The sequence below is a fragment of the Thalassophryne amazonica genome, chromosome 16 (genome assembly GCF_902500255.1).
Source record: "Thalassophryne amazonica chromosome 16, fThaAma1.1, whole genome shotgun sequence".
Taxonomy (NCBI): Eukaryota; Metazoa; Chordata; class Actinopteri; order Batrachoidiformes; family Batrachoididae; genus Thalassophryne; species Thalassophryne amazonica.
This window is the reverse complement of record NC_047118.1, coordinates 73,876,944-73,889,343: the sequence shown is the minus strand read 5'-3', so window position 1 is coordinate 73,889,343 and position 12,400 is coordinate 73,876,944. Positions and strand designations below refer to the sequence as shown.

The window sequence follows — 12,400 nt, the reverse complement described above, 5'->3', positions numbered from 1 at the left end:
GAATTCATCATAGTACAGAAACAGCATTAGTGAAGGTTACAAATGATCTTCTTATGGCCTCAGACAGTGGACTCATCTCTGTGCTTGTTCTGTTAGACCTCAGTGCTGCTTTTGATACTGTTGACCATAAAATTTTATTACAGAGATTAGAGCATGCCATAGGTATTAAAGGCACTGCACTGCGGTGGTTTGAATCATATTTATCTAATATAGTGATTTTCAACCTTTTTTGAGCCGCGGCACCCTTTTTATATTTACAAAATCCTGCGGCACACCACCAACCAAAATAATATAATAATGCTATTACCTCTGGTTTTGCGCAAAACCCAATTATCGCAATAGAAAATCGATACAGAAAACACGCATTTCGAAAATCCTCAAGCATTTTGAGCTCTGATCTCAAGTAGGGCTGTCACGATTAGGAATTTCTGGAGACGATTAATTGTCAGACAAATAATTGCGATTGACGAATATATTGTCTATTTTTTTTCTTTTTTTCCCCTTCTTTATATTCTACTATTGTAGTATAATTACACAACTCTGGAAGAACGTTTGGCTTCTGTGAGTGGAGAAACTGGGAATGGTGCAACATTTTTATTTTTATCTTCATTTTACATACAGTCCCAACTTTTTCTGATTTGTGGTTGTTTCTGTTGCATTTCTGAAATTGTTTCTCCTCATCAGTCACGTTTTGTGCTTAAACACTGCATTAAGCTCAAGATTGAACAAATAAATACCTTTGGAAAATAACAGCTGTTAAAGTTCAGAGTTCTCACCTGCTTTTTGTGATCTCTGCGTCTGAACATTGTTTTTTTTTTTGTGGCTCAGTTCATTCATATATTCTCATTTTTTATATATGTTTTTAAAGATATTTGACCGTTTATTTCATCTCATGATCTCATAAATTCAGCATACGACGCGCACATGGTGTGAACAGGACGGTAACGGCAGAATCACACCTTTAGAGAAAGTTCAGAGAGAAGTAAAGGCAGCTTCACGTTTCCGTTTTGTTAACATTCACTCGGGTTAAAATCCTCTCTCTGCTCCGCGCTCGCTGCGCACTGAACGTGTCGCGCCTGCATTCAGGAATCTCCCTCACCCACCCCCTCCCTCGCAGTCTGCAACCTGTTAACTTCGCGCGCGCGCACACAGGCACAGACACACACACCGACAGCTCCGCATTTTAGACGGCTTTTGAAGGAGACGGCACTGTTTTAATCGGCCGTCAGCCTCCTTCTTATTGTCCCGCCTTAAGACGAGAGCGAGGCTGCAGCACGTTTGACGTCAGATTCTGAGTCATTTTATGCTTTATGGATAAAATAAATAATTCACGGTAATCGCGAATATGAAAAATAATCGCAAATATGAAAAATACCCACGGCACCCCTGACGATCGATCACGGCACCCTAGGGTGCCGCGGCACCCCGGTTGAGAATCACTGGGTTATGGTATGGGCAGGCGTCTGTTATGGACGAAGAACACAGGTGCATTTTATTGATGGCATTTTGAATGCACAGAGATACCGTGACGAGATCCTGAGGCCCATTGTTGTGCCATACATCCAAGAACATCACCTCATGTTGCAGCAGGATAATGCACGGCCCCATGTTGCAAGGATCTGTACACAATTCTTGGAAGCTGAAAATGTCCCAGTTCTTGCATACTCACCGGACACACACCCCTGACGATCGATCACGGCACCCTAGGGTGCCGCGGCACCCCGGTTGAGAATCACTGATCTAATAGATTACAGTTTGTTCATGTAAATGGGGAATCTTCTTCACAGACTAAGGTTAATTATGGAGTTCCACAGGGTTCTGTGCTAGGACCAATTTTATTCACTTTATACATGTTTCCCTTAGGCAGTATTATTAGACAGCATTGCTTAAATGTTCATTGTTACGCAGATGATACCCAGCTTTATCTATCCATGAAGCCAGAGGACACACACCAATTAGCTAAACTGCAGGATTGTCTTACAGACATAAAGACATGGATGACCTCTAATTTCCTGCTTTTAAACTCAGATAAAACTGAAGTTATTGTACTTGGCCCCACAAATCTTAGAAACATGGTGTCTAACCAGATCCTTACTCTGGATGGCATTACCCTGACCTCTAGTAATACTGTGAGAAATCTTGGAGTCATTTTTGATCAGGATATGTCATTCAATGCGCATATTAATCAAATATGTAAGACTGCTTTTTTGCATTTGCGCAATATCTCTAAAATTAGAAAGGTCTTGTCTCTGAGTGATGCTGAAAAACTAATTCATGCATTTATTTCCTCTAGGCTGGACTATTGTAAATCATTATTATCAGGTTGTCCTAAAAGTTCCCTGAAAAGCCTTCAGTTAATTCAAAATGCTGCAGCTAGAGTACTGACAGGGACTAGAAGGAGAGAGCATATCTCACCCATATTGGCCTCTCTTCATTGGCTTCCTGTTAATTCTAGAATAGAATTTAAAATTCTTCTTCTTACTTATAAGGTTTTGAATAATCAGGTCCCATCTTATCTTAGGGACCTCATAGTACCATATCACCCCAATAGAGCGCTTCGCTCTCAGACTGCAGGCTTACTTGTAGTTCCTAGGGTTTGTAAGAGTAGATTGGGAGGCAGAGCCGTCAGCTTTCAGGCTCCTCTCCTGTGGAACCAGCTCCCAATTCGGATCAGGGAGACAGACACCCTCTCTACTTTTAAGATTAGGCTTAAAACTTTCCTTTTTGCTAAAGCTTATAGTTAGGGCTGGATCAGGTGACCCTGAACCATCCCTTAGTTATGCTGCTATAGACTTAGACTGCTGGGGGGTTCCCATGATGGACTGAGTGTTTCTTTCTCTTTTTGCTCTGTATGCACCACTCTGCATTTAATCATTGGTGATTGATCTCTGCTCCCCTCCACAGCATGTCTTTTTCCTGGTTCTCTCCCTCAGCCCCAACCAGTCCCAGCAGAAGACTGCCCCTCCTTGAGCCTGGTTCTGCTGGAGGTTTCTTCCTGTTAAAAGGGAGTTTTTCCTTCCCACTGTTGCCAAGTGCTTGCTCACAGGGGGTCGTTTTGACCGTTGGTGTTTTTCTGTAATTATTGTATGGCTTTGCCTTACAATATAAAGCGCCTTGGGGCAACTGTTTGTTGTGATTTGGCGCTATATAAATAAAATTGATTTGATTTGATTTGATGATCTGTCTGTCTTTCAGCTGCAGAAGAGTAAGGAGCGAGAGGAGAGGTTGGCTGAAGTCATTGAGGCTTATGAAAAGATTCATCTGGAGAAAAGTAATGTCCAGCGAGAGCTCGACAAAATGGTGAAAAACAAAACAAAAAACTTTCGTCATGATATTATTTTATTACTGAGATTTTAACTGATTGTATTTTGGAGAGTTGCTGCCCCCTGCTGGTTGCATGAAGGCATTTATTAACAGGATGCTGTTTCGCTGTTGGTTTTACACTAGACGACTCTGGCGGAGCAGCACGTGGAGCGGATCCACAGTCTGGAATCTGTTCTGAGACAAAGAGAAAATTCTTTGCAAAAGCTCAGTGCTCAGCTCCGCAGCAAAGATGCACATCGGCCTCAAAGCTATGCCAACCTCAACGTGCCCAGAGGTGAGTTCTCGCCACGTGTGTGGACATATACAGTGTTTTCATTCATAACAACACGTGACACAAATGTTTCTTTATGACGTGAAAATGTTTTATGCGTTTTCCTCGGTCAGAAGGCCGTGGGCCGACGCTACAGAGCTCCCGGAGTCTGGACGCCCTGTCAGATTTGAAGCTACAGCGACTGGAGGCGGAGCTAGAGGGGGCGCGTCACCAGGCAGAGGGGGCGTGTCACAGGGAGAAGGAATTGAGGGCGGAGCTTCAGAGGCTGCAGCTTGAAGTTGGACAGTTCCGGGAAAAACGGAGACAGGTTGGCCCGAAACTGAAATGACTGTTCTGGACCTGGTCCAAATTATGAGTGTTTAGAGACAGAAAGCACATAAAGTTTTGCACGACTGAAGTTTAAAAATGACCAAATCAAATAAATCACAACATGAGTCGCACCAACCTTACCATGTTTTTGTTGAATGATAAGAACAATGTTTAGCTTATCTTAGCTTTAAAGGTTTGGCATAAAACATCATGGCTGTAGAAATACAAACCATCAGAATAATCAAAGCACTGAAGGAAATAAAATATTCCATGTTTATCATCTTGATAAAAATTATTTGCTCCTAAAATTACCATATTTGCCTGTCAGAGGGCCGGAGCCAAGCTTCAGCCCACCCCCTTACATTTAATGAGTTATTTTTTACATTTTTTTTATTTGTGATTAAATTAGACATTTTATTGAAATTGGCATTCCGATGATATTGGCCATGCCCATGCATTGGCCCACCCCCTCTTAAGGCAGAATTTCACATGGAGGACCCTGGGCCCTCTGATGAGAGAACGGGGTAATTAAATTGGACAGTTGTTACCATTGTCATGACAACACTAAGACCAGTGGTAGTTAGGCAGCATAAGTAACTAAGTATAGCACCAATAAGGATGTAGTCACTTTGTTTAGGGTAGAATTTTGTCATAAAGGACACAGTTCATTGCTTGTTGTGGAGCAAATAAACTTTGGTTGCATGCAGAGAAAGAGATTTATGAAATGTGTTGGATGTTGTTCATGCAGCACTGACAGTGAGTCCTTGTTTCAGGCACAGGAAGTGATGTCACACTGTGAGCACTGCGACGTGGAGTGGATAAAGAAAGCCGGAGATGAACAGTAAGTTTTTTACTAGTTTTAGAAGACCTGCAACTTTACATGTTCATTATTAATAATAATAACTATTCCCCAGGAATCAGTGCACTAAGAAAAAAAAAAAAAAAAAACCCTCCAATAATATATGTACCCTACAACAACACACAAAAATCCCAATGGTGGTGGCCAAGCGGTTAGTGCACTTGTTTCCATTGTGGAAGGTTCCTGATTCAAACAACAGCCCTGCCCATTCTCCATGTAATGTGGAGTTCCAGCGTAAATCTTGTGTCAATTCAACATGCAAATCCACCACGGGTCTGCTGTGGTGACCCTGAGTGAAAAAACAAGAGAGAAGCCGAAGGGACTTACTTACTAAAGACTGTTGAAGTGTTTCCAGTGCTGTGAGTTGGCAATCAGTGTTCATGTGCATCAAATAACATCCAATATGTTGTCCATTGCATGTTTATTTATCCATCTTGTTTATTTCTGGAATTTAAAAGTCCTTTTAGCAAACACCACAAGCTGACGCCCTCCATCCACATCCATCTGGCATTTTCTGTTGTCCAAACTGCATCAAATAACGTTCACTATGTTGTCCATCTCACATTTATTTGTCCATCTTGTTTATGTTTGGAATTTAAAAGTTCTTATGTTAAGTAACAGCATGGGCTGTGGTGTGCACATGTGCTACACTGAGCTCCTGTCTGTTGTTAAACTTGCCTCCAGGGAAACAGTGTTAAAAAGTGTACATACAAGGAGAATAAAAAAGGTGTGACATAATCTGGTTTGGTTTATACTCTGGAAAATATCCACTTCAGCCTATAACTCTAAATGAAGTCCCAGACCCATTCAGTGCCTTGGAAATGTTCATGTGTTCATATCCTGAGTTGTTTCAAGAAAACTGGTCAGAAAAGTGATGATTGGGACAGAAAATAAAGGGACTGTTATTTTTCTGCTTTTGCTGACATATCACCACTGAAAATGAGAACTGGTCCTCAGTTGATTTTACCTGGTTAATTAAAGGTCAAAGAAAATAAATAAAAATAAAAGTGACTAAATGATTAATTTCATACTTTATAAAACCCTTGAATTAAAGCTGAGAGGGTGCACTTGTTTCAATTCGGTGCCATTATTGTGTTGTATAGAGCAAAATTATGAAACTGGTCACCGTCTCAATACTTCGCGACCTGACTAACATTACAAGACCACACTTTTACCTTAAGACAGTCACAAGTCGGAGTCGTTCCCCACAATAATCACAATATATGACTTTTTCATCAAATTGTGAAGCCCTCAGTTTGTAGTAAGTATAATGTTTTGTGATTAACCTGCAGCTTTTTGAGTGCCAACATTTATTTTACATTATATATAATGTCTTAACTAGTACTGTGCCTGCGGTCTTCCATTTCCTCACTATGTTCCTCACAGTGGAAACTGACAGCTGAAATCTCTGAGATGCCTTTTTGTATCCTTCCCTTAAACCACGATCTTTGTTTTCAGGTTATTTGAGAGTTGTTTAAAGGCTCCCATGTTGCCACCCATTAGAAGAGATGCAAAGAGGGGAAACATTTGTAAATGGCTACCTTAAATATCCTTTCTCATGATTGGCTTCACCAGTGTAAGGAGGTCAAGGGTCAGTGAGCTTACCAAACCAATTTTGTGTTCCAATAATTAGTACTAAATGTATTCAGATCAATAAAATGACAAGGGTGCCCAAATTTCTGCACCTGCCTAATTTTTTGAAAGAATTATTGCACACTTTCTGTAAATCCTATAAACTTCATTTCATTTATCAAATATCACTGTGTTTGTCTTTACAGACGTGGTCTTGCTGGACCAGTTCTGGCTCTTCTGGATCGATAAATCAGTCCTTTTCACAATCTTCAAACTAACAAAACACAACAAACTGCTTTATTTATTAAGCTTTAAATGAATGAAGGTCTTCAGATGGATTTATAGATGTGTTCTTTTTGTGCCTTGCAGGGTAAACTTGGCATTGGCCTACACGGAGCTAACAGAGGAGTTAGGTCGTCTTCGTGATCTGGCAGCCAAGCAGACTGACCTTCTGCGACAAACCTCACAAGAGTCTGGTAGGTGGACTAACTTGGGCTTGGACATTATAACGCAAAATGTTAGACATTGTCTCTGTCCTGGAATGTACTCTGGACCCCATAGAGGTGGTAGGTGAGAAGAGGATGTTAGCTAAACTGACGTCAATTATGGACAACCCCTCTCACGCCTTACATGAGTCTATGGGAGCCTTAAACAGCTCCTTCAGTAATAGACTGCTGCACCTTCGGTGCAAAACAGAACGCCTCCACAGGTCATTTATTCCAGCTGCTGTCAGACTGCACAGTACCTCAAAATATTTTTAGCACTATAACCACCTGCTGATTTTGCAATATTAACTATGGCTTTTTCCACCTTTTGTGCTTTATTACATGCACAACTGTGCAATGTATCCTGTGCAATAATATTACCACATTTATATATATATATATATATATATATATATATATATATATATATATATACAGTGAGGAAAATAAGTATTTGAACACCCTGCAGTTTTTCAAGTTCTCCCACTTAGAAATCATGGAGGGGTCTGAAAGTTTCATCTTAGGTGCATGTCCACTGTGAGAGACATAATCTAAAAAAAAAAATCCAGAAATCACAATGTATGATTTTTTTTTAATAATTTATTTGTATGTTACTGGTGCAAATAAGTATTTGAACACCTACCAACCAGCAAGAATTCTGGCTCAGACAGACCTGTTAATTTTTCTTTAAGAAGCCCTCTTATTCTGCACTCTTTTCCTGTATTAATTGTACCTGTTTGAACTTGTTACCTGTATAAAAGACACCTGTTCACACACTCAATCAATCACACTCCAACCTGTCCACCATAGCAAGACCAAAGAGCTGTCTAAGGACACCAGGGACAAAACTGTAGACCTGCACAAGGCTGGGATGGACTACAGGACAACAGGGATCAATAAAATTTATCTTATCTTATGAATGTTTGTGCATTGGTGGCTCTTGTGTCAAAGAAGAAATTAAAAAATGTTAGTCAGAATCTGCATTCAAATTTTCTTGACATCACAGTATGCCTGACCAGTCATTTGTGAGACTGCCAAAGTGGTTCAAGTATCCCAAGACAGAAAAGTACAAATTTTGTTTGGTGCCCCACCACAGCTTTTCATCATCATCTTACCACTGATGCAGAATTGATGGGGAGTGCTCTGTCTTTACCATATGCCATCCTTTTCTCTCCTTATTCTAGTCACTCGTCCCCTCTCAGCTCCTCAGCGTCTCTCACCCACCTCACCCCAGCGCCACCCGTCCCTCTCCCCCGATAGACTTCTTCCTACTGCCTCGCCTCCAGTATCTCCAAGTAATGGACCCGCTTCCTACTCCCATCAGCCAACTAGCAGCCGCCTTCGAGCAAAATTCCAGGGTCGGAGAAGTTACTCTGAGGTGAGTTTTGTTTGGTTTTGTTAGATAATATCTGTGCTAATTCCTTATTTTATGTTAGTGATCAAGTATTTGTTTTTGATATGTGATTGGAAGTCTCTGAAATCTGGTTTAAAGCTTAAATATGAGTTAAGCATCACTTCCATCACATGTGCAAGTTTGAGATACAGGGAGAGCTCCCCCTGTTGGTGAGAGCCAGTAACATTAGAAATGTGAGACTAAACCACACCCACTGTAACGCCCACCTAGTATAAAAGTGTTGTACAAGCTACGTTCGTGGTCCCTTCACAAGATGGATGCTGTCTATGGGTACCCCGGTCTGGTTTCAGTGTGACTTTCAATAAAATAAAAATAAGGAATACGAAGTCTGTTAGAAAAGTATCTGACCTTATTATTTTTTCAAAAACCATATGGATTTGAATCACGTGTGATTACGTCAGCCAAGCTTGAACCTTCGTGCGCATGCTTGAGTTTTTTCACGCCTGTCGGTTGCGTCATTTACCTTTGAGCAGGCTTTGAGTGAGGAGTGGTCCACCTCTCTTGTCGTTTTTTTCATTGTTTAGGAATGGCTCAGAGACTGCCGCTTTGCTTGATCAAATTTTTTTCAGAAACTGTGAAGCACATCCAAGTGGACACCATTCGAGAAATTCAGATGGTTTTTGGTGAAAATTTTATGGGCTTCAAAGAGATTACGGAGTGTTATTGTCGCTTTAAGGACAGCCCCCAGCGGCTGATGGCGCGCCATGCTCCGAAGCCGCCATCGACAGGCTGAGCGACCATTTCATTTCTAAACGGATGACTGTATGGATCCGTGACCATTGTGTGCAATTTCTCTGGTTATCACAAGAGCTGGACATCAACCATTTTCCGGCAGATTTCACTTTTAACAGGAAATTTTGTCATGGAAAGCTGAGCGGAGGCTTCGCATGTCACAATGGATTCACTGCTGGAGCGAGACAAAACCACCTCCGTTTTGGTCGCACAGGACGGCTTTGAGATGGCGTTCAGACAGCTGTCGGTGGTTTTTCAGTCGAGTGATTATCCGAGAAATTGTGGATGTGCCTGGACATGCCAGAACATGTCCTGTGAGGCTTCATCACGGCGTTGCTTTGCGCTATGCGGCACCGCCGCGATGCCGAAAAGTGCTGATGTCCACGTCTTTTCACAATTCCTGTGCTAGCCAGATGACATCCCGGATAAAACACAGTGTCCAGTTTGGAAATGAACGGTACATTACACTGTTACAGGAGTTTTTGTCATGGAAAGAGGAACAGAGGCTTCGCGCGTCGCGGCGGTGCCGCATGGCGCAAAGCAACGCCATGATGAAGCCTCACAGGACATGTTCTGGCATGTCCAGGCACATCCACAATTTCTCGGATAATCACTCGATGGAAAAACCACCGACAGCTGTCTCGGATGCCATCTCAAAGCCTGTGAGACCAAAACGGAGGTGGTTTTGTCTCGCTCCAGCAGCAAATTCATCGTGACGCGCGAAGCCTCCGCTCGGCTTTCCATGACAAAATCTCTTGTTAAAAGTGAAATCTGCCGGAAAATGGTTGATGTCCAGCTCTTGTGATAACCAGAGAAATTGCACACGATGGTCACGGATCCATACAGTCATCCGTTTAGAAATGAAATGGTCGTTCAGCCTGTCGATGGTGGCTTCGGAGCGTGGCGCGCCATCAGCCGCTGGGGGCCGTCCTTAAAGCGACAGTAACACTCCGTAATCTCTTTGAAGCCCATAAAATTTTCACCAAAAACCATCTGAATTTCTCAAATGGTGTCCACTTTGATGTCCCTCACAGTTTCTGAAAAAAGTTTGATCAAGCAAAGCGGCAGTCTCTGAGCCATTCCTAAACAATGAAAAAAACGAAGAGGCGTCATTCGCCTGCAACCCACAGGCGTGAAAAAACTCACGCATGCGCACGAAGGTTCAAGCTTGTCTGACGCAATCACACGTGATTCAAATCCATATGGTTTTTGAAAAAAATAATAAGGTCGGATACTTTTCTAACAGACCTCGTATAATGTTTTGGTTCTTGGAAAGGGGCAGTAAATTACATAAAGAGCCGGTGTCGCAGACCGAATGGTCTGCCCCTAAAAATCGGTCCGCATTTTGCGTTTGCGCATGCGTCATTTCCAGTGGAGGGAGCATATAATTATCAAAGCTAATGTTTTTGCTATCGGATTAGTTTTTCAGATAATTTTTAAGACCATCATTGGACCAATTATCGTGCTATAAATTTAGTTCTGCTAACTTTCAGTCCGATAACATTTTCTTTGCTGGCAAAGTTTAACGGTCAAAAACGTTTGTAAACCCTAAAATCAAACATTTTATTCTATCTGTTGTGTGTTTGTGGAAGACTGGCTGCCTGTCACTTGCTGATGAAGTCATCATTAAGCGCAAAACGTGATTGGCCAGTTGACACAGGGAGCATTGTGGGTAGTGTAGTTCAGGTTCACTTTGGGTGTTACAGTGATTTGTCCACTCGACACAAAAACAAAACAGACTAATTTTAACATTATTTTATTTTATTTCTTTGTGGCTGTAATTTAATCACCAAGACACAGTGGGGGAGAGGAGCTCTCATGATGCAGCTGTGTGTACAGAGGGACTTTTCACGTTTAGACACTGTTTTGGATTTTAGGAAAAAGGACGCTTTATGTGGATTATTTATTCAGATGAATCCCACTGAAACTAACAGGTAAGTTACATTTACTATGGGTCTTTTACTCTGCCAGTCAATGCATTAATGGATGTATTGTGGTTGTTTAAGCTGCAGGGTTCAAAGCATGCGAAAAAGGTGGCCGCTTTTAGTTCGTAAATGATAGTGTATCTAATACCGAGATAAACTCTGACTTCTTATACTGTGTTTTACTGCTTTTGAAATATGATGACAGTTTTTGGGGTTTTATTTTTTTATTTATTCATTTTTCGTGTGTTTTTTGTGTTTGTGATCCTTCAATTTACCCAGCAGCCCCTGCGGTGCTTAAAGTGAAACTGGTTTATCAGAAGCTGACAGTGTAATCTGATGTGGCCGCGTCCAAATCAGTACTAATAGTTATCGGTTATCTGTATTAAAGATAAATTTTTTAGCAGTTTATCGGTTTATCGTCATAAAAGATAACTTTTCAGTTATCTGATTAATGGTTATCGAAGCTAACTTTTTGGTTAGCTGTGCCCACCACTGGTCATTTCAGACCACAGCAGCACGTCTGAGACAGAGTCTCTTCACCCAAAGCAATCAAATGGATTAATAGGATTATTAACTGTCAGATTATAAAGGTAAAACCTCTTAAATCATTCTAAAGTCAGTTATAAGCAGAAACGAGGCCATTTTAAGCAGAAACGAGGTGAAATTCCATGACACTTCAGCAGATCTTCAGCAGATTAAATGACTTAATAAATGGCTTTTGACTAGTTGACTAATAAAAATAGTTGATTCGTTGGATGTTAGCTAGCCGTAATCGACTATTACAACTAGTTGTCCCATTCCTACTCATTAACGTCATTATTCCAATAAAGATTTGAAAGACTTGTCACCAACCTCGTTAACCAGCCATACTTTTCTGATAAAGAATGTAAAAGCTTGTTATTGACGTCGTTAATTCAACATATTTGTCCAGTAAAGAAGGTGATCACTTCTTGCCAACCTCATAAATTTTTCATTATAAAAAATAAAATGGATGCTTGTTGCTGACCTCGTGAACTCTTCACTTTGCTTTAGGTGTCAGACCCGTCAGCTGTCCAGTGGCCCCCCGTGCGCCTGATTCGGGACTTGGTATCAACCCTCCCCAAGCCTCGCCCCCTGCTAGGGGAGACTCAGGGTTACACTCAGAACAAACCTCAGCTCCGTGCCTCCATTGTGGGTCTGGTTCGGCCGGCGTCAGCCCACGGAGCCGGAGGAGAGCGAGGAGGAGGAGGGGGAGGAGAGAGAGGAGGGGGGAGCAGTCTCAGCAGTAGCCCCCATCATCGAGGTCTGGACCTTGGCTTCCCTCTGCCCACAGAGGTAAATGTTTAATTTATTCACTCAGGTGGTAATTAGTTTTTTTACTTACCTCACATGATTTTCTCGTACTTAAGTGATGCATATTAATTTTCATTCAGTAATTCAGTAGTTCAGTAATTACCTGGACTGGAGGAGTGCACACAGCGCCGCTGAGGACCTGCAGGCCGCTGAGTCTGAAGAAGTTAAATAACATTC

At 41.7% G+C, this 12,400-nt stretch overlaps 1 protein-coding gene across 3 annotated transcripts in view; it reads left to right on the top strand.

Moving 5' to 3' along the window:
* The window catches only part of LOC117528168 (TANK-binding kinase 1-binding protein 1-like), a 58,243-nt gene that overhangs the window by 28,542 nt on the left and 17,301 nt on the right, over positions 1-12,400 (top strand). For 2 of the 3 annotated variants that reach the window (XM_034190749.1, XM_034190752.1), the window contains 7 exons: positions 3,196-3,300; positions 3,448-3,598; positions 3,709-3,902; positions 4,678-4,745; positions 6,705-6,811; positions 8,005-8,198; positions 11,924-12,205. In XM_034190749.1, coding sequence (XP_034046640.1) covers positions 3,196-3,300; positions 3,448-3,598; positions 3,709-3,902; positions 4,678-4,745; positions 6,705-6,811; positions 8,005-8,198; positions 11,924-12,205 — 1,101 coding nt within the window. The remainder of the gene's footprint in view (positions 1-3,195; positions 3,301-3,447; positions 3,599-3,708; positions 3,903-4,677; positions 4,746-6,704; positions 6,812-8,004; positions 8,199-11,923; positions 12,206-12,400) is intronic. The other variant, XM_034190750.1, reaches the window with a different exon arrangement.